At 34.6% G+C, this 21,983-nt stretch overlaps 2 protein-coding genes across 3 annotated transcripts; both read right to left on the bottom strand.

Moving 5' to 3' along the window:
- Window positions 1-204: 204 nt before the first annotated feature.
- LOC128996987 (neuronal acetylcholine receptor subunit alpha-7-like) lies at window positions 205-11,534 on the bottom strand. Its single transcript, XM_054422557.1, has 10 exons — window positions 11,436-11,534; window positions 9,439-9,516; window positions 7,158-7,273; window positions 6,236-6,280; window positions 5,645-5,754; window positions 4,316-4,517; window positions 3,500-3,668; window positions 2,550-2,702; window positions 1,543-1,715; window positions 205-949 (listed from the first exon to the last, which is right to left on the bottom strand). The coding sequence occupies exons 1-10, from the start codon at window positions 11,470-11,472 to the stop codon at window positions 794-796; spliced, it is 1,239 nt and encodes a 412-aa protein (XP_054278532.1). The 5' UTR covers window positions 11,473-11,534; the 3' UTR covers window positions 205-793.
- A 1,665-nt stretch (window positions 11,535-13,199) lies between these two features.
- LOC128997222 (uncharacterized) lies at window positions 13,200-15,651 on the bottom strand. Of its 2 annotated transcripts, none has more exons than XM_054422829.1 (4): window positions 15,421-15,651; window positions 14,992-15,058; window positions 14,385-14,536; window positions 13,200-13,383 (listed from the first exon to the last, which is right to left on the bottom strand). In XM_054422829.1, the coding sequence occupies exons 1-4, from the start codon at window positions 15,460-15,462 to the stop codon at window positions 13,366-13,368; spliced, it is 279 nt and encodes a 92-aa protein (XP_054278804.1). In that variant the 5' UTR covers window positions 15,463-15,651; the 3' UTR covers window positions 13,200-13,365. The 2 variants fall into 2 exon arrangements, with proteins under 2 accessions (XP_054278804.1, XP_054278802.1); XM_054422827.1 differs by having other exon boundaries at window positions 14,385-14,539; window positions 15,421-15,649.
- Between the last annotated feature and the right edge of the window lie 6,332 nt (window positions 15,652-21,983).

Genomic DNA, 21,983 nt, shown 5'->3' with positions numbered 1-21,983 from the left:
CTAAATAGGTTGATCATATCGTGCTGGTCAATAAATAGCCTACTAAAAGAGGCAACAATAATCTTTTATTTAAAACAATCCAGGAAATGTATAAACACATCTAATTTGTATCATTTATTTCTAAAATAGAAAATTTTAAATAATTACATTGAAATATTTAACAATATACTACACATTACTACCAAAAAGAACTTTATGCACTTGGAGAGTGTGCTACTGATCCCTTAGTTTTTGTTACTATGATAGCTGACAATAAGTAGTCCCTTCTTGGCTCATTTTAAAAGCTAGAGTATTTGAAATAAATCAGTAAATTACATCTGTGCTATCTGTTGATGGCTTAATAGTTTCTCTTAAACTGGTTTCAGCAGGGATGTCCACTTACATCAATAGTCAAAAGGTTTTAGCTTGTAATAGGGTTTTCACCACACTACGCAGTTAGCAGAACAACCATTGCGTAGAGTATTGTAATCGATTTTCAAATAACTTATCACAGGAGATGGATCACGATAGAGAATATTGTGAAATATTGTGATCAAGCCTAAAAGAATTAGCTCATATTTGCTTGATAAATCCAAAAATAGGTATGAGTTTTCCTTATTTCCAAAATAGTTTACAAAGGATTAGTAGAGTTTTGTTAGTCTATAGGTCTAAATTAGTGTTGCTGGTTGTAATGCAAAAAGTATCGTACGCAACTCACTCGGTAAGGTGTTTACGGCACTCCCATCATCTACTCGCAACTATAATGCTTGTACCGTAATCATCTACTTCCCGCCATTGTTGCGTAATACACATTTTATGGGGTCAGAGACATAAAAAAGTACATGTAGAGTAGGAGGTAGAGGCTGAAGAATATCCGGTCGCTCAGGATGATCAGGATGCGCCATTGCTGTTCTGTACAGTCCCGATGTACTACTAGAGAAGACTCGTCTTCATCTCCCGATGTGCCTGACTATAGGACAGTGCAGCATTAATCAAAATTAATCAGAAAGTAAACAATCGAGAATGGTAGTTTGACCATAAAATGTGGTCGCAGAATGTTTCTGTGTTCGGAAATGGTACTAGGACTAGGTTTTAACGTAATTTTACCTTTTAAGCTCCAGGGATTATTCATTCCTCTTCTGTCTATTTTTTTACATTTATTTAATCTTAAACACAAAAAGGGCAAAAACAATCAAAATGACTTTTTGAGGCGCAACTCACAAAAATATACCCCCATCAATTCCGAGCTGAACTTTCGGCATCCGCAGTACTATCCTGATAATTAGACCAATTCATATATACCAAAGGCTAAAAAATCTGGATCGGATTCCACTATAAAATGTAGGTCCCTTAGTTGTCATTAGCTGTATGGGCTATTAATTAACAGCTGTGTCTAAGGAATATGTCGGCCTTAGTCACTAACAAGACTACAAGATTGCACCACTCATCCTACACTCATCTCCATTCATACTTGGCTTAAAATACCTACTTTGTATGGTCGCCATTTCATTGAAAAGTAAAGTAAAGTCCATTCAAATCAAATCAAAATAAAATTTGACTGACCTTGATGAATATGTCGTGAGGAAGGAAGAGTTTGATCGTCTGGTTATTGTTTATGTTGGTAGTGGCCTTGTACAACCAATATGGTGAAAAAGAGCAACTACATAGAGCTCTACACACAACACTCCATCCCAATCCTACACCAGCCAGTAGCATAGAGTTGCGTACTACCACAACTGTAACAAACACAAGGTTAATTTTGTTCAAGGAAAGGATCTAGGCCAGGATTTTGAATTGTGTAATAAAGAGGATAGCAGCTAGATTACCTTGAAGAAGTGTAGGAAGGGTATAGAACATACAGCAGAGACACTGAACGAACACACAATATTTTGTGTCCTGGGGTCTTTGTCAAGTGTAGAGAAGGTTGTAGAGTTTACAAAATGGCTGCTGTCATGGCTGTTGCCAACTATGCAGTGTTGCCACATATCACTAGTTTATTTACAACTTGGTACAAAATATGTATACACAAACATATATAAATATACACAAGGTTAAAACTGTTTATGCGGACTCACAGCAACGTGGACCATCTGTGCATCATTGTCATTATTCTTGGCAGTCACAATAATATTGCTAGATTTCCATCTCAAAACATTCCTACACCGTACTAAATGCACCAAAAAATGGAAATTAAAAAATCAAATCTGTAAAAGGGTGTAAGTAAACACACCCTTTTACAAATTACAACTTTTATAAACAGCATTCTGATAGTGGCTTAATTCTACTACATATGTTCATTTTCATTCCAAAACTGTCAAAACTTTAACATGGAATGTCTAGTTTTTTTTGTCCTAGGACGCTAGGCACGAGCCTGGGATTTTTTTTCACGTTACTTCAGGCTAGACCTAAGGGTTGCGGCATTATCACTTGGATAAAATCCATTGGTGATTTGGCGGGATTTGAACCCAGGAAGTCCCGCGCTCTAACCACTAGGCCAGCTCACTCCCCCCAACATGGAATGTCTAGTAGTACGATATTCTATAAAGGTGATGATACAAATCAATACTTACTGATGACTGGAAGACTTTCAAAGTTGGAGCTGACTACTTCCATGAGCCATCGGAGGATGATCATGTGACATAGGATTGTCAACCCGGGCAGTACGATACGGGCGGAACATTGCGGCTCTAGCCAGAACACGCTCAGCACCATCATCATCATCACTAGAGAACATGGTCGTCAGAAAATCACATGCATTTTGACTGAACACACGTCTGTATTCTGTTTGCAAAAAGGGTTCTATTATTATACATCCCATTCATTAGGATTAGAAATAGTACCCCATCTGCAGTAAACCTGTAGACTAAGTGAGTTTCTATTTAACTGGCTAGATTTCCCTAAAATATTCCCTTAAAATTGTCGATTTATTTCCTATTCAAATTACATTAATTTTAATGAGTAATTAGGTTTGCTGCTACAGGGAAGGTAATGAAGTGTGTTTTTTATGGAAAATTTTATTGCTTAGTGTGACACAACACTTCAATATTCTAAATTATTTCTTATTTAAGCTCTAGAAAACAGTTCAGAAATAAACTGCGAACTTTTATGTTTTCAGGGTAAAAAATGGGAATAAACCCAATTTTTACCCCATAAACCGCTGTTCCCATAGCCCAATCATGCTGGTTGGCAAACACATAAGAATAAACCTAGGTTTACTTGTTTCTACCCAATTAATAAAATCGGATCATTTTAGCTAAAGTTATCATCCCATTAACGGACACAAACACACACACATGTATGATTTTGAACGGATGGTGTTTTTGGCCTCTGGGGACCTCAAAACAAAGAAGTATATCGGTCCCTGGTCCAGGTCTTACCATGAGTAATAGCTTATTATATGGGAAATTTGCTAAAAATGTAAGGGATTTAGTCCACGTTCTCTATTTATAAGTGTTTGTGATTATTTTATACGAAGTTCACTAGCTTAGATATTAAACGTATAACTAAACAAGTCACTTGCCTGCCAATGGTGTTGCACTATAAGCTGAACTTCTTCTCTCAATCACAAAAGTATACTCCATGTCTATAGTGTAGAAGTCGTCAAACAGCTTCGTTACATTGCGATTGGCTTTGAGGGACACCAAGTTCCAAATTCCATGCGATCGGTAAAACGTGAATAGGTTTGTCCCCTGGAAAACATATTTAATTTGCTGGGAATTTGTATATCGCATGCAACAACAGTCTGTAGCTTTATTAGCAGAAACAAAATTTTAGTATTTCTGCTCAAATAACTGAATTGTCATCGGAATAATTAATGGAACCACATAAAATTTCAGGAAGTCTTTTGTTTGAACGATTCTTAAATGTATGTTATACGCTTATCAAGACCGTGATTAATTATGGTATTTTAAAATTGTTTATGGTTTGACATCAATCTGTTTGTCATTATATATTAGAGTATGAGATTTAAAATTTATTTCTTGGTATGTCTAGAGTTTTCAACTAACAGATCAATAATGTTTGTTTTCAAGTTGGACCTAAATACCACCGTGTATGTCTAAATGAATAGTAGACCCTAGCGATATAATAAGAAAGTAAACATAGACATGAACATATTTTCATACCTTGTTGAAATGGAAAAACAAAAACTTGAAAACATTAATACAAATTGTGAAAAAGGTTGTTTAAGCTCAGACTAAAGAGACTTTATTCAATGCTAAGTGTAGGGGTAATCACAACGTAAAGTGCTTAACCATCCACAAATATAGAACATATATCAATACAAAAATTAAAATACCATGGATTTTTTTATATGAAGAAGAAATAAATAAGTCACCTCAAAGTCCATAAAAGTAAGGTCGAGAACGTTGTTCTTGTAGGTACGAGGACGGAATACAACTTTGCAATGATGGCGGTCGTTGGGGAAGTAAGTGAGGTCTATGGTACAGCGCGCAGTGACACCCATGTTCTTGGAGCAATCAACGTAACCAGTAGAGCGGACGACACAACTCATCTGGCGAGATATCTGGGACTGAGGGCTAAAATCAGATATTTAAATAGTGTTTGGTTGTAGGCCTATTATATCTCTATTGGAATTTTTAACGTTTTTTTGTTAAGGAGCGATTCAATCAATCCCTGGCCTTGCATACCAAAATCCAACATTTTGTTAGGTAGTACCATTAATTGAAATCCCAAAGACAGGGTATGGAAACAAACTCAAGGAACCAGCGATCTTCAGATTTGAAGGCGAGCACTATCATGCTACCCAGAAAACTAATTGTTTAGTTAAGAATTAATCATTTGAATTCATTAAGAGTGTAAAAGGTTTCCTCCCCCCAAAAACTTTCTTGTTCACTTTATCAGTTTAGACTTCATTGATCAGTTCTGCAATATTGGTAGTCTGAGGGTCAACAGGTATGTTTCATTTTCTCCTTCATCAATCAGTTATTTCTCTTGTATATTTTTTCCAGAGAGTATACCTATATTTTCTATCAACCATTTGAGCTTCAGGGATTGTAGTTCCACCTTGCATCAGGCATATGGAAAAGGTTACCAGCATTTGCAAATATTTTTTGAACAAATTAAATGGGGCCGTCCACATATTACGTAACTTGTTTTTCGTTATTTTTAATACTTTACTTAATACTTTAATATTTTCTTATTAAAGACCCCCGTCCCCCCTGTGACGCTGCATAACACAAGGCTAAACCTCCCCTCCCTTTTGTAATGTAAAGCAGTCGGATGTTTTCTTAAACAAGTTTGTGGGGTATGAAATTCAGGTGCAATTGTCTTCTGAAGTAAAGAAATTGTTTTGTAATTGGTTTTGAAATAATGTTATCAATACCAACAAATATTTTAAGTACAAACTTTACAGTTTATTAACATCATATCCAAACGGGTTAATGTTAACAATTGACAATAGGCCTAAAGACTCATTTGTTTGAATCAGGAGTTGTATACTAAATACTTCTCATGTGTTTAAGCATCTTAAATGTGACTGTTTCTTAAGTAATTTGATGATTTTGGTAGGTACTTTAGGAAAAAATATATCTTTCAGTGTGTTATCGTAACAATCTTGAAGACCCCCTCCTCCTCTTGAACATTATTTAATATGTGGACGGCCCCTTGAAATTAATTTATTCAACGGTAAAAATGTAATACTTACGGGTCACTGACAAAGATTTCTGGAACCCAAACCATGTTTCCATCGGTGGGAAATTCTTCTAAACCATCGTAATGCGAGCTGTTCCATGATAATAGATCATCATTCCAATGCTGAAATATATTTTATTCTCATAAAATTGTTTGTATAGTCAATGGTATATCATTACAACATGATAATTTTAAAAATAACCAATTTAATTTTACACTGAAAATGCATGATTGAAATCGATTCTTAAGATTTTTTTGATGAGCTACAATGTTTGTAAATACGAGCATCACTCTATAGGTCGGCCGGTTAGAAAGCGACCTGCGCGAAATTTTTAGCCCATGTAGGGGAGGTAATGGTGAGGGAGGGTATGTTCCCCCTCCCCGCGTATTTGCTTACATTTTGATCAGCTGTATAATTTAATTGCTATTAATATTTTAGTTGCAATTTAAGGGGGCGTGTGTTCGGGAAGGGTGGGGCGGCAGCGGAGTGGGGGAAGAGCCATAGTCTGTCTCACTCCCACAGCTCGGTATCTCTCTCGCACCAATGCTACTAGGAGGTCGTTTTCTAACCGGCCGACCTATAGTTACTTTTATTCAAACTCACCATGATTAGCCAAAATGACATCCATATTGAGTTCCTTTCTTCATGCTAAAAAATACAAAATTGAAATAAAAATTAAATTCACTATCAACTTTTAGCAACACAAGTCCAGCGTAAAACTAAAAAAAATGTAGATTCTAAATGATAGACAGTGGCAGCCCTAGAGATTGTGGAGGTCCAAGGTAAAGTTTAACAGCGGGCTTGAACTTACGGCTTAATACCTGAAATAAGGCTGTGAGGGCCCCCGGTAAGCCTTTATGTAACAGGCACCGCCTTGATTGCCTTTATTTCTGTGTTTGCAATATATTTCCAATTTTAATTGTTGTACAGAATATGTTTTTAGAAGCCAAATTTTCTTTTGAATTTGCTGTTGGGACTGGGGGTGACATTTATCCTTGGGTTCTGGGTTCAAATCCCATCAATCGCCACAGTTACTTTTAGCTAAGTATTTTTAAGTATTTTTTTAGCTAAGAGCTCACTATTTAAAACTATAGTTCCTACTATGAAGAAAACATAAAGAGATGTCTTATGCGAGGAACACTTTGCTATGTTGAAGAACTCTAAAAACTAAAAGCCATACATACAATTATATATTATATCCTTTTATTATTCTTCCAGCTATAGTTGTAGTTAATTGTATTGTTAAAATATAGGGTTTGAGGAGGAACAATTTAATTTAATTTAAATCAAACCGAAAGGACAACTATCATAAACTATTGTATGTTTTATATAATATCAACTGCTATAGCATAAAATAACTAAAAAAATCAAATGTTAACAGTATTTTACTCTATGAGTGGCTTTTTCGACCATGTTCTATTTGAATAAAACATTGGCTATAGTGGGGTCCATGTAAATGGATGTACGCTCATATCAGTACCTAAAATTGAATAATAGTTTATATCTTATCAGTTAACATAGAGACCATCCATCCGATGTTGATGGGAAAGGCGGCCATTTTGACGGAAGTCTGGTTGGAATGATGAGCGACTGGTCTTACAGTAGGGTCATAACCACAGAATATCTTCTTCTTCAGCCTCCCTGAAATTAAATATACGTTTCATTAAACTTTTGAACCATCTATCCAGTAGATTGTTTTTCCTCTTGTGTGAATGTCCAGGAAGTAAACCTATGCTTGCAACACACTAAGGATGTATTGTGATAATTTTTTAATTGTGGTTGTGCATATAAAGCTAGGATGGATTTGAACTTTGAGAAAACTGTAAAGCCGGGTTTACACTATGTAGCAAAAACTGCTATATAACTATTGCTATATAACATTGTTATATAACTTTTGCTATATAACATAGCTATATAACTTTTACTATACAAAAAAGTTACAGACAATTTTGTGATTCCGGTGCCCGTGCTATATATTATATGTAGCACAACCTCATTTACATTCTGTATCGAAAATGTCGAGCCGAAGAGACATTGTTCGAGGCAGCTATCACGGTGATTGGAAGTCAGAAGCGGAAGCAATCCATAATTAAAACGCGAAATAAGGCGTTGGTAGATTCAAAAACGTTTTACGTATGACTACAACGCCAGTTGTCCACGGAACAGTTCAATTAAAGTTTATAATAGCATCCCGATCCCACGCACTGTCGCTTTACAGTCCTTCCATTGTAAACAAAGATCCCCGAGCAAAAACGTCCGTACACAGGAGGCTACAACTGTGAACTTTTGTGAACTGTTGACACTAAATGCTACATATAGCGGATGCTAGACGAAAAAGATTTGTATAACATTGCTACATAAAGCAATGTTAGATATAGCACGCATTTCTTTTGATCTTTACCGACTCCTGATGGATAGCACAATTTTTGCTATATATAGCAGAATCTGCTACATATATAGCAGTGTTATATAGCACTTTTGAAAAGTGACTTTTTCTACTTCTAGCAAATGTTATATAACATTGCTAGATGTTACACAAATCTGCTACATAGTGTAAACCCGGCTTAAGCCGTAAACCTATCAAACGTATACTTGAATGAAAGGTCTTGATGTTAAACCTCCTCGAAAAATAATTTTTTTCAAAAATCTTCTCATAAGGACAGGAACCACAATTAAAGGGATGTAGGTTTATCATTTTATCACATTTAACATATTGAAGATATATCAGCTGTTGGATTTGTTTTTGTTTTAGTTTGTCATAACCTAACCTAATTAACCAAACTTGCTGATAATATAAAAAATAGGCCTACATAAGATAAAAATGAAATTAATATTTACTTATAATTTTTAACTGTAAAATAAATTTTAAAATTTTGTATTATAAAATTAAACTGTCATAACCTAACCTAACCAACCAAACTTGCTGATAATATAAAAAAGTTATAAGATAAAAATCAAATAAAGCAAAATATTTGACAAAAAGTTAATGTCCCAGACGTGTTTTGAACTCGAGACCTCTTGAGTACTATTCCGATGCGCTATCAACTATGCCACAAACGCCGCTGGGATCACATCGTCTCGTTACGGTAATCGTGTTGCCTCAAGAGAAGACATTAGCCACTATAGATATGACGTCACCACACCTTTAGCCATCGTCCCTCCCGTATGCCCATTCCGGCTTAAGAGTGTTGTGGAAATAATTAAGTGACACAATAACCATAGAGTTTGGAGGAGCCTTATTATGTGTTACAACTGGTAAAAAAATGCATCTGTAGAGAGTATTTTACCTTGTTACATGGACATTGATCAAACTAATTTGGGTTTTTGGGGACTAAAAACATATATTTCTAACAAAAACTCAAACTTGAGAATTGTGACAAAAACAATAATTTCTGCATTATTATATAAAGAGGGAGGAATAAAAAGCACTCTCAGCATACCTTAATCCTGCCCTCGGCAAGGATCTAAAATGTTTACTGTTTTGGATCCTACACTTAACGAATTTTGCTAAGTCCTTGACTCAGAAAGAGACGAAATTTTAAACTCCAGAGTATTAAGTTCTGGACTTTGCTAACCCTGACTTGGAAAGTCATTTTGTTAACTCCAGAGTCTAAAGACAGTTAAAGTCTAGAACTTAGCTAAATCCCGAGCTCGGAAACCGGCCCTAAATGGACATGAAACCCATCAAAACAGCTTAAGAATTTATACAATGATAAGAAGCCTACTTACAGTACTTATACAAATGTCAGTAGTGCTCTTATAGGCCTGTAAGAAGCACATCATGAGGTAGTATAACCATAGCTTACCTGTGTTAGTTTTCGGTGTTTCATCGCAAGTATCCGTCTGTGATAAGGCTGCTTGTTCTCCATTGATGTAGACCAAACCTAGAGGGTCAACTGAATTCGTATTCCAAGTTTTGTTGAAATAACCCATTAAAATGTAATTGACAACCATCCAGGGGATTATACACTATTACGAACAGTGACTATGGATGTAAGGGGTGTTTTGGTTCAGAGTAATATTCCAAATGTTCCAATTTTTCATTTTAACTCTTACTCCCAGGATCATTGTTATCGAAGATGATATTTAGCCGTACCTTAGACTATTAATACAACTAGACATTCCATCTCCATGTTAAAGTTGTTGCCATTTTAAAAATCATGATCGTCATAGTGGATGTAAGCCATTGACAGGATCTAAATTACTCTTTTCTGTGTAATACACAAACTTGTTTACCATGTCATACTAATGGAATGACTTATTATTGTGAGCTATAGCAACTGTTATGCCCCATCAACTTGGTCAGCAACAAAAAATAATATAAAATATGAAATTTTAGAGACTAGCACATTCTATAACTAGTTCATACAACTATGTTCTTTTTTAATAAATAAATAGCGACATAAATTGGTGGTCAATAGATGGGAAGTCTATCATCAATAGTCAATACTTACCGATATTATTAAATTCTGTTTAAAATTTAGATTGTTGAACAGTAAAAACAGGTGATTTGAATTATGGAAAGAAACACTCAGTCCGTTCACAGAATTTAGGGGGTTTAACGGGATAGTTTTGTGGGTCTCCCAACAACTTGTTTCAACTTAGTGTCTAATCAACTGATCAGTTGTCGGATGTTGTTTCATACTTTGGTGAGTCTACTTGGTATCTACTTGGAGACTACTTTGGTGAGTCGGTGGCTCAGTCGGTAGCGTCGCGGACTTCGGGCCCAAGGCAGTAGTGTCGTGGGTTCGGATCCTGGTCACTGCCACTAACTTTTATCAGTACAGTTCACCTTTGTAATGTACCGGCTCACCCCTTGCTTTGCTGGATACGTTCCACGCACAGATCTGTAGTCTATGTGGACGGGCAAATGCAAGGTTAAAAGAGGCCGCCAACCTTTTAAAAAAAAAAAAAAATAGTTTGGGTGAAGTGGAGGGGATGAAATCACTTCCCCTCAAACCGCCCAAATTTTGTGGAGTAGGCTATAGCGTGCAAGTGGGCCAATGTAGAACTGATCGAAAAATCAGCAGATCTTGCTCTAAATTAGAGCTTGGGTCACGATTATCTTCTTTGATATCAGCTGCCGTTGAAAAAAGCTACTTTCTTAAGGAAGTGATGAAAACAATAGTTCTGAGTAACTACTCTGAAAGCCTGGCTTTTAGAATAAACTCAATAAATAATTATTACTAGTTGCTCTACCCAACTTATACCGTAGACGATATAATTTTCCTTATTTTTTTATTTAAATTAGTTTTATTTAAATGTTGCCATATTTTTTAAATTAGAAAATCTTTACAAAAACAATACTTTCTCCGTATACTATGGAGTAGGTGGAGAAGTTAAAAAGGAGGAATATCATTATAAAAAAAAAAAAAAAACTCTAAAACTAGCTACACAATAGATTATAGAACATTCTTAAGTTCTAAGGTCAACAATTAAGATAAATCTCATATCAATTAGCAATAAATTAGTTCTGATCAATTTTATGTTCCGACAAATATTCTACTTAATAAACAAATCTATGGTCAAAGTTCAATAGCTTTTTGATGAGTTTACAATATTACACACACAGTTATATACAACCATTTAGTATTTCAACAACTGATTCAAAAAAAATTTTTGGTTTAGCCTAAATTGTTGTTTATTAATTGTTATCGTTTGTGTTTAGCAGCTTGCTTGTGTTAGAGCAAGAAGGATGTAATTTAATAAATTATCTTTATATTAGTCCACATCTCCCTTATATTTTAAATAACTAAAAAATAACGGAGTTAGAATTCTCAAAAAATCCAACATAATCACTTACCTAGGAACAGAAACAACAGAATGTTGAGAAGTTGCATTTGTGTTTGTGGTGCAAAACCACCAAGTGATCTTTTACACTTGTCACTTCTAGTCACTTGAGTCGTTTGCACACTGAGGACGGCCAATCAACCCACAATACAGCCACAATCGTGTCTTCCTCTTGGAGTGATTATGCCATTCTCGCTTCCATAAATCTCATATTCCACTCAGCTTCAACACTTATTGACAATTGTAAATTTTAAATGACTCATATTTCATGTTTTTTAATTTTTAGTTTCCTTAATATTTTAGATACTTTTTCAATTATTTCTTATTTCCTGGCATCAGAAGATTAGGGTTAGGATATTAAAGTATTTTAATTCCATGTTGGAAATCTAAAATTCCTGTTGGAACTTGGGTCTATAATTTTAACTGAATGCACTAATAACGCATATTATCAAGAAGGCCTAATGTCTAGTTTTTTTTGCTCGGTTCAAGTTTAAAATTGTAATTGTACAATATATTGGATATTTGATAGTAAAAAAGATTTACATTTTGTTGGTTGTATATTCTTTTACAGTGTAGGCCTACTTTATTTAATTAACTAACAGTGACCAACAATGTATATTTAAATAACCATATTAAGTTGTTTAATTTATTAAGAAAATCTCAAAATGAGAATAGTCACCCACCCGATGGTAAATTTAGTAGTTTTGCGAACACAACTAGTAACGATATCAAGCAAAATTAATTGTAAAACAAAAAGTTTCATCTCAATGTTTTTTGTTTGAAATATTCCATTTTTCTACATTTTTTTTGTTAAAAAATCTTAACTTTCTGTCACCAGTTACCCTAATTAAATTCATTTCCACATTTTGTTGGTTGTATATTCTTTTACAGTGTACTTTATTTAATTAACAAACAGTGACCAACATTGTATATTTGAATAACCATATTAAGTTGTTTAATTTATTAAGAAAATCTCAAACTGAGAATAGTCACCCACCCGATGGTAAATTTTTTAGTTTTGCGAATACAACTAGTGAGGATATCAAGCAAATTGTAAGAAAAGAAAAATTGTTGTTTTGTAAGAAATATTAAATTTTTCTAAATTTTTGTTGTTCAAAAATCTCAACTTTCTGTCACCAGAACTTCTGATATGTGACGTGATCTATGTACAGAATAGTAGTGATGTGTCATCACCAAATCTCAAATCCATCAAAACTTTGGAAAATTTTCATTTTTTGGAAAATTAACATAAATATGTGACTGATAATTTTGAAACCCAATACAACATAATTTTTATAAACAACCAATATTTCTACGAGTTTGTGAGGAAACAATGTTTAAAACACTAATAATGACACAAAAAGATGTCAACAGTTTCAAAAATAACTGCAAAAACTTTTAATTTCAAAACTCAGTGATCGAATCTCGAAAGAAAAAGGTTTCGCCTTTAGGTTTTGACATTCAGGATTCAATTTTTAAGTTTCGGTTTCGGTTTTGACCATCCTACAGAGAAGTATAATTATATGGTATAAGGCATTTGGGCGAGTCAGTGTGTAAGTTATTGCACTATAACCAAACAATAACAACAGAATTTTGATAATCTTGTATGTACTATTTGGAGCAGACCTAACTCTCAGTAACACCTTTGTAACACACAATTTAAAATCAAACATCACCTGAGTATAACTGAATGTAGTGTTCAGGTTTTCCTAACCAAAAGGCAATATTCAAAATCATCATTGCCTAAAAGCATTCTGGTAACCAAACAAAGGACAGATTTCTTTGAAAAACATTTTTATTAACAACACAATAATAATTTACATTTAAGTAGCTGAAATAGTTACTTAGCTAACAAAAATACTTAAATAATCAAGGAGAATACTTAAAGGTGAATTCAATTCAGTCCTGTCATACTATGGTATGGTGGGTGCCTCGCAAGGCGGTTAAAATGCTCCACCACTCTGCAACAAAAAATTAATCTTGTTAGTCAAAGCCTTGACTATTAATCAAAATTTACAACAGCTTTTTTGTTCACAAAATTTAGGCGGTTTGAGGGGAAGATCCCCCACTAATGTTTTTGCTCGATGTATATGTCGCAGCTAATTGATGTTTTGGCAAATCTCAGCTGTTGAGCTATTGTTTTAACGGTAGTATCAAAAGTGGAGGGTATAGATCTCTTACCGTAAAACCGCCAAAATGACTGGAGGATAATAGAAATAGACTCCAATTGTCATGATCTATGGTTGTGTTAGAATAAAGATGTCAAAAGAAAGAAGAAAATCATTTTGACAAATAACACTCTGTGCGCTCAGTGATTCACACTACCTAGGCCGCAAGCAAAACCCTTAACAGTATGAAGGGAATGCCATACTTAGGTAATGTCAAGTTTAGTTTGTCAAATTGAGTTGTTGAGATCATAACACTTATTTAGTGGATATTTATTATTACAGTAACCCATTTTGCTGTTAACAAGGGGTAGGCCTATATCTCCACTCGAATCGGAAAACGCTTATGAAAAAAATACTATGTAAACAAAATATCCGACAGCTTAAATATAGCCTTAAGTGTAGCTCTTGAGCCAAGAAAACTTCAAGTACAAAATTGTTTTGTACTTAGCCTGAGGTTTTTTGGTCCTTACATTTCTGATTACAATAGAAACTGGAACTAAACCAGTTTTGAATCATAAATTATACCAGCTATCAGGAAGCACTTCCTCTAAAAAGTATGTTAGGAAGAAAATTTAAATGTAATCTAGGTATTTTATTAATGTAATCTAGTTCAAAATAACTAAAGCCTAAACATTGATTAACAATTTTTTTTTTGCTGGTGGGGATATAGATATTTTAAAAAATTAGCACCAATTACACTCAAACAGTAGTGACTACAAACCTAACAAAGTGAAAAACATCAGTAATAAAGTGGTAAGTGGCAAAAAAAAAAAAAAAAAAATTGTAAAGCTTACATTGATAGCATCAATCTCCGCCTGGTCAAGACCGTGTCTGCGATATCTAGCAGGTAGTTGGTAGTCCTCGATGATTGGACGAGACACCACACGACCTGACGCAGCCTTGGATTGGGGAGCAGCGTGCACCACTGGAGGACTCGAACTGTGACCTGCTACAGTAAATACTGCTGACTTAAATAAAATCTTTTGCTACTGTATTGTATTAAATTGGGAGGCTAATTGGCAAGAGTGCTCGTGTCGTTTGAGCTCAAGCTTTTAAGAAGTAAAATACAATTCAGGTAAAAAGGATTCTTTTGCTCAAGACTAAATTCAAGGTGCTAAACCATTGAAGCAACTGCAGATATTTTATATTATCTTTAAAGTCTACATCTCTAAATATGATCTCCTGAATGCTCTAAATGGCCAAGAAATCACATAGGTGGGACTTTTAGGTTCAGACACAAACAACATTATCCCCTAGTTGTACAAAATGATACCCTATGTAGAAACACAGATTCTACATTTCTAAGATTGGTATCCTCTCCCCAACTAATTGCTTGTTGTTGCACAGTGACAAAAACATAGTCAATGAAATTTAGATTGACGTAATCTGTAAATTCTTTACCCTCTGCGTGTTTCTGTGGAGACCCTCCTTTTCTGAATTTGATCATCGGCACATGAGGCTTCACTGTCTGAAAATACAAAAATATATGCAAACATTACTTCCATTCCTGCACACTTGTTTTAGTATAACTACTTTTAAAACAAGGAAAACATGGTTTTTACAATTTACAATCGATTTAACAAGTGGAGTCGGATAGGTCCTATCAATGTTCTGCCCAAAACAAATTGAATCTGCTTATCTAAATTAGGCTCTAGCATATATCTGCAAGACACTGAACAATACATGGAAACTATTAGGGCAAAATTAATGTAGGGCTAAACTGATTTAACTGAAATTTGTGCAATTAAGTCTAATATATTTTGTTGTTAAGACCAGCATGAATAAATTATTGCCAAAAGTAAGATCTACTAATTACACTAGCCTACCTACCATTAATGATCTAGATAAAAATAAGGAAATACTTTTTGCCATCTTTTTCAAACTGGTTTTGAATGTTACAATATACCGTGTTTACCCTATTTAATTTGAAACCAATATATGTAAACGTATTTAAATCTAAATAGGCATTCGAGAATTTGTTAGGTCACACACTCTTTGGCAAAGGCCAAACCACCAAACAAGAATATAGGTTAGTCTTGACTTTAGAATTTAGATAAAATAATAAAATGGTTTAGTAGGTTTAGCTTCTGCTACACAGATGTTTCCGAGGTTTGGTATCTTTTCAGCTGTTTTCCGTATTTGTATAGAGTAATAAAGTGTCGACAGTGTCAATAGACTAGCCATTGGTTATAAAGAAAATTTCTTTTTTAACATAGATAAAACATACTCCTCATAAAAATTATAAGGACTGCTTTATCTATGTTTTTATTCTGTATATACGGTGTAAGTAAATGTAAAATGTAACTTAATAATCAAGATGATTGTTAATAGACCAAATTGAAGGGGATTGAGGATGGATAATGTAAAGGCGTGAATTCTAAAAAAATATAATAAATAAGATTATGTTGATAGTATTGATAATATAGGAGAACCTGCTAGTCATTCAAACCTACCATAATCACCCCTACCTGCCACAGCTCAAGTACTAGTATAGTCTGAGAGTAATTAATTTATTGATCGTGGGAAGGTTTTTTTGCCTACTTTTGCCATATAATACGTAACGTGCTTTCAGTTATATTTAAGCCCCCTTGTCTTAAATGTGACTGTTTATTAAGAAATTTGAAAATTTTGGTATTTTTGAAAATAAGTCTTTTAGTACGTTACCGTAACGATCTTAGAAACCCCCTGCCCCCTCCTCAATATAATGCTGCCTAAAGCCATAGACTGACCAACACGTAACTTGTTTTATCCATGGTAATGCTAAGCCGAACCCCTCCCCTCTGAACGTTTTATGTAGTAATTGGGTGACCCCTTAGAAGTATATTTAATGCATGATTTTACTCTCAGATAACAAGTACTATGAAACAACTTAATAAAATAATCAGATAAATTTTATTATAACAACTATGAAAACATTGATCTACTTTTTAAAGATACTAATAATTTCTATATCTGGCTAGGGGTATAATTCCGGGGGTAAAAATCCGGGCCGAACATTTTGATCTACCTCATGAATGGGGTAAAAGTCCGGGGTAAAATTCCGGCTCGTACAATCACCTTTTACCTTTTTTACCTTTTACCTCTTCTTTCTTCACCACAATCCTCAGATCGGGGAGTCGTCAAAATTTCTCCTTCTTCATCTTCTTGGCAGCCTTTCAGCTAGCCCAGTGTTAGTAGGTGTGTATAAGTGTGTTCTTGTATGTATTCCTTTGTTGAGTAATATGGTTTGTTTATAAGGTAGTTTTTTAGTGTCTTTACAAATGTGGTATGATTTGAGATGTTTTTAATTTTTTCTGGCAGAAGATTTATGTATTTGGATCCTGTGTATGTTGGGGTGTTGCTGAATTTTTTTAGTCTGTGTTGTGGCAGGTTTATATTGTTTTTGTGTCTGGTGTTGTGATTATGATAATGTGACCGGAGTGTTGGATTGGATTTTTTTGCAAGGATTATGGTTTCTAGGATGTATTGTGAGAAAACGGTGGGGATTTTGAGCTGGATGAATAGGGGTCTACAATGTTCCAGATAGTGTGTCCTGCATATCGTCCTTAGTACTTTCTTTTGTAGGATAAGTAGTTTGTCCATATTGTTTGCAGATGATGATCCCCATGTTGCAATTCCGTAACTCAGGTGAGAAGCAAAAAGCGAGAAGTAGGCTATTCTGGAGGTTTCTTCGTCGGTTATGGTGCGAATTCGTTTGATGCCATAGTGTGCAGAGGCCAGTTTTTTACACAGATGTTCGATGTGTTGCTGCCAGGATAAATTTTTATCAACAATTATTCCCAGGAATTTAGTGGTTTCTTGCGTTGTGATACTGATGTTGGTCCAGTCGCTTTGATCTTCTAGGTTGTTGCTTGGTTTGAAATTGATGTGTGTAGTTTTACTGGTATTAAGTTTTAAATTTAGGTTGTTGCATATTGTTGTTGCTTGTTCTACTGCTGTGGTTATGAGTTGTTGGTTATTTTTATTTCTATCTGTAGGTATTATTATGGTGGTATCATCTGCAAATAGAATACATTTGAATTCTTTTGATAATTTTTCCGGTACATCATTTATATATATCAGGAAGAAAAGTGGGCCAAGTATGGAGCCTTGAGGAATGCCTTTTGTATTCTGTTTAAGTGGTGATTTGGTTGTTATAATAATGTTGTTCACTTGCTGATCGGTTTCAACATATTGGTACCTATGGTCAAGATAGTTTTTTATTAGTGCCAATGCTTCTCCTTTATATCTAGGTTTTATAGTTTGATGTGTGCTGATTTAATTCACAACCGTGAAAATATACGTTAATTCCACCTTTAATTTTTTGAACTGATGTGCCACTCAAACAGTTCGCGGCCAGAATTTTACCCCCTAGATTGTGACGTCAGTTTTGTTAGTGCTTTAAGGTGCAATAGTGTAGCTACATGGTAGTTCAGCCAAGCCAGCTTTTTAAAGCAAACTAGAAAAGAAGAAGAAGGAAGTGAACGAAACTAACTCTTAATTAAATTAGGTTATATTTTATGTAAATGTTTAATTTTGTATTTTCATTATTCTAACTTCTAACTTAACTTTTCCTATATTGTGATTAATTGTGTGATACGGAATTTCCTATATTTCTTTCCAGTGATGCCTGAAATTAATGGATCTGTGCTACCTGAAAAGGACAACGAGGTTAAGAGAGAAATTACTCAAACAGATCACCTGAACCAAAGGTTGCTGACATCCTTTTTGAATTTAATAAACTCGGCAAATAATAGTGATGATAATCGTTCCGTCTCTTCTCATCCTCAGTCAATACCCATCAATACTCAACATCATTCTGTGGACGAAAACAATCATTTTGAATAATCATCTCAAGCTTGTGTAACTTAGTGGTAGGCTAGCCTAATTTAAGACATGTCAAGGAACTCATTTAACATATCTGTTTAAGAAATTAAAAGTGTATGGTAGGCCTACCATATTTTTGTCTTGGTTAATTTGACAAGTGATACCGATAAAGAAAAAAAGGGACTTGAATTTATGGTGGTGCAGAGTTTTAACTTACAAAAGGAATGTGGTAAGTTCTAAGTTCATGAGCTGTTGATCATTCAAGTTAGGCCTAAGTATCCTAGGCAGTGGTGGCGATAAGAGCCCGCGGGCCCTCCCCACAAGTTTGTTTGCCGGGCCCCCTCCCAATAATCTTTAACTTATCACATGTATTGCTGCCAAAACTTGCACTTTAGTTTGGCACGGCATCTCCCGAGGCACTGGCGCGTCAACATCGTATTCCATGATCGCGGAAAATTGTGAATACTTCCTGTAGTAATGGAAGAAACATTTATTGGCTAATCATAGTCTACTGTGATTGCAACCAAACCTATGACATCATCAGACTCCAATATACTTGCTAATACGTAGATTCTTAACATTAAAGATAGGTTTTGTGTATTGGTATTAACTTAAAAAACTCTTATTAACTAAATAACCTAAATGAAATATTTATTATATGAATACCGTACCTATATTTAAAAAATCTACATAAGTTATTTATCATTCCTAATTAAGAATTTACAAAAATGAATCAACTAGGCCTAGTCACTCTGAAACAGATCTACGTGGACAAAACATAACCTAAGATTTTATGTTTGACTTTCACGTCTATGTATGATTTTTCTAGTTTGATGAAACCGATGAAGGTTAACATTTTTATTGTATGTAAGTTATAGGGCCAATGTTTATTACCGTAATCAATTTGAAAGTTTTATTTTATACCAGTCTTTAGGTTTATTCTTTTCTAGACTAGACTGCAGTAATATTATTCACAACATTAATATTAATATTTCATCATTAAAAACTTGTTTAGGCCTACTTGTAAGTTTTATGAAAGTTAACATGTTAATCTTAATATCAGCTTCTAAAAGTATTTTAATTTCATTATTTTGTAATAAAATATTTTTGTCTATAGGCTACTAATTTGTAGTGTAGGCTACTTGGCTTATTTTGTATCCCTAAAATTTTATACTGCTCCGTCTGCTACCACAATGGTTTGAAAAGTTTTTTGGATTTGAAACGATACTTATTCAAGTTTTTTGAAGACATAACATTTCATTATGAATTGGCAGAAGTTTTGGACGTTTTTTGAATTGAGTAATTTTGTAAAGGCCTATAGCTACCTATGTAAAACTACGGTAGCTATGTTTTGTTAATACAAGTTATTAAATACTGAATTGAGTGTGACTGCAGTGTAGTATAATAATTTGTAGATTTTTTAAAAAAGTACTTAATTGATTCCTCAAAATAAGAAATAGTTGGGAAATCTATGTTAAGGAGTTGGGAAATTTGAGGCTTCTCCCCCCCCCCCCCCCCTGGAATTGACCAAGCAACGCCACTGGTTGTATGTAATGAAACCCCAGGAAAGTTTGTAAAACAATATATAGTGTGGCGACAATTTTGTTATTTACAAATTTAACAATATGAAACATGAATTTTGAGTCCAAGAGATTTTACATTAGTTTTCTATCCTGCTTTTTTTGGTCTTAATCTGTTTTTCTACTTTGAAGTGTAGTGTAATTTATTCCTTCATTACAATTGATTTCATGTTGGCAGAAGTTATAGTTTTAGATTTGGCTATTGAAGATTTACAATCTTCCCTAATGAAGATCAAAGATGGTTTTTATAATCATCAGATACAATTTTATAAAATACCGTAACTGTAAATTACACGGGTTGTCTGTAAATTAAAGTCTCCTTTGAAGCTGGGTCAAGTCTGGCACTGCTGGGTTCTTGACTTCATAGTAACCAAATCGTCGGACCCACAAAGTATAGATCGTGTTCCATTATAACATTTCTGTAATCCACAGTGTAAATCACTTTTGAGGTCTTTCGGCAACTGAAGTACTTTACTGTTGACGTAGAACATGTACGTAAAACGTGCAGGCAGTTGTTCATCTTGTTTGGGGTAGTAGCTAAAGTTAGAGAGACTTTGCTTGGAGGTATCATAGTGACTCAACACGTGTCTGCTGAACTGATAGGGGTAGGCCATATCCTTAAAACACTCGGTTCACACAATCGACTTATCTAGCTAACTAGGCTGTGACTAGGTCTGTAGGACTAGGTAAAGCAGACCACAGGATCAAATAGAGCCATTCACACAACTACTGTTCAAGGAACTGTACGACAACGGCAATCAACACGTGAAACCATTGCCAGGGTCTGCTTGCTAGCCAAGTGTCGCGAATTATCGCGGCTAGCTAGCCAATAGCTTCATCGGCGTAGCAAAATCAATTGAAACCTTCAAATAAAAATGTTTACATTTGAAAATAAAAATGCCAGATATCTGAGTATATCCATACGTATGTTAAATTAAGTTAAGATTAAGAAATTTGCTGACAATATAATTAATTTTTAACATAATATGATGTTTCAGCTCCTAGCAAGCAGAATAAACCCCCAGAGCGGGAGTGTTGCACGACGTCCAAGTGCCACGACGTCCAATAATATTTTTACAGTGCCACGACGTCCAAAACATGATTTTTGAGTTGTTGCACGACGTCCAAGTGCCACGACGTCCAAAAGTATAGTAACTGCCAAAAATATAGTCTTTCTACAAGCTTTGGACGTCGTGGCACTTGGACGTCGTGAAACAGTGCACTGTAGAATTGTAAAGAAGTATCATTTGCACCACGTCCAAAGCCTCTGCCAGTTGCACGACGTCCAAGTGCCACGACGTCCAATCAATATTTGACTGTTGCACGACGTCCAAGTGCCACGACGTCCAAAGTGCCTGCACACTGTGAACACTGTTTTCCGACCTCAGTGCATACAGTTCGCATTGCAATTATTGAAGGAAACTAGGCCTAGTCAACTGTTTGAAAGTTGTCAACCGCTTCGTCTTCGATTAATGTTTAAATTATCCAATATTCAATGGTTCTAATTGAACTAATTATTGCATTAGCTTAAATTTTTTACATGTAAAATAAATACTATGTCACCGTAAAATGTAATGATGCAGTATTTCTGTTGTTATGATTGCATAATTGATTTCTACAAAATAGAGCTATGTCATAGAAACGAAATAAATAAATGACTACACTATTCACTATATTGTGTGATTAATACAATAAATTAATCACTAGCCCAAAAGTAAATATGGTAGGTTTAATGTGAGTAGTGGTAGAATTCTAAGTACTGCAGTAGAATAGAATTGTCATACTATATCAATTGGTAGCAAATTCACTCGTAAGATAAAATGTATGCACAGTTTTATAACAGCTGTAAGACTTCCCATTTAAGTACCGGTATCATTGAATTTGTATAACTTCCATTGAACAGAAATGAGATAAGTAGATATTGATACACAGATATATGAATTTTCATACACTTATAATATGACGAAATCAAAAAAGGTTTATCCGTCAATGTGCTAAATATTATGT

This window comes from Macrosteles quadrilineatus, unplaced genomic scaffold (genome assembly GCF_028750875.1).
Source record: "Macrosteles quadrilineatus isolate MER2022 unplaced genomic scaffold, UCM_ALF_1.0 Scaffold_6__1_contigs__length_79288215, whole genome shotgun sequence".
Lineage (NCBI taxonomy): Eukaryota > Metazoa > Arthropoda > Insecta > Hemiptera > Cicadellidae > Macrosteles > Macrosteles quadrilineatus.
The sequence above is the reverse complement of the archived record's forward strand: the minus strand, read 5'-3'. Positions and strand labels throughout refer to the sequence as shown.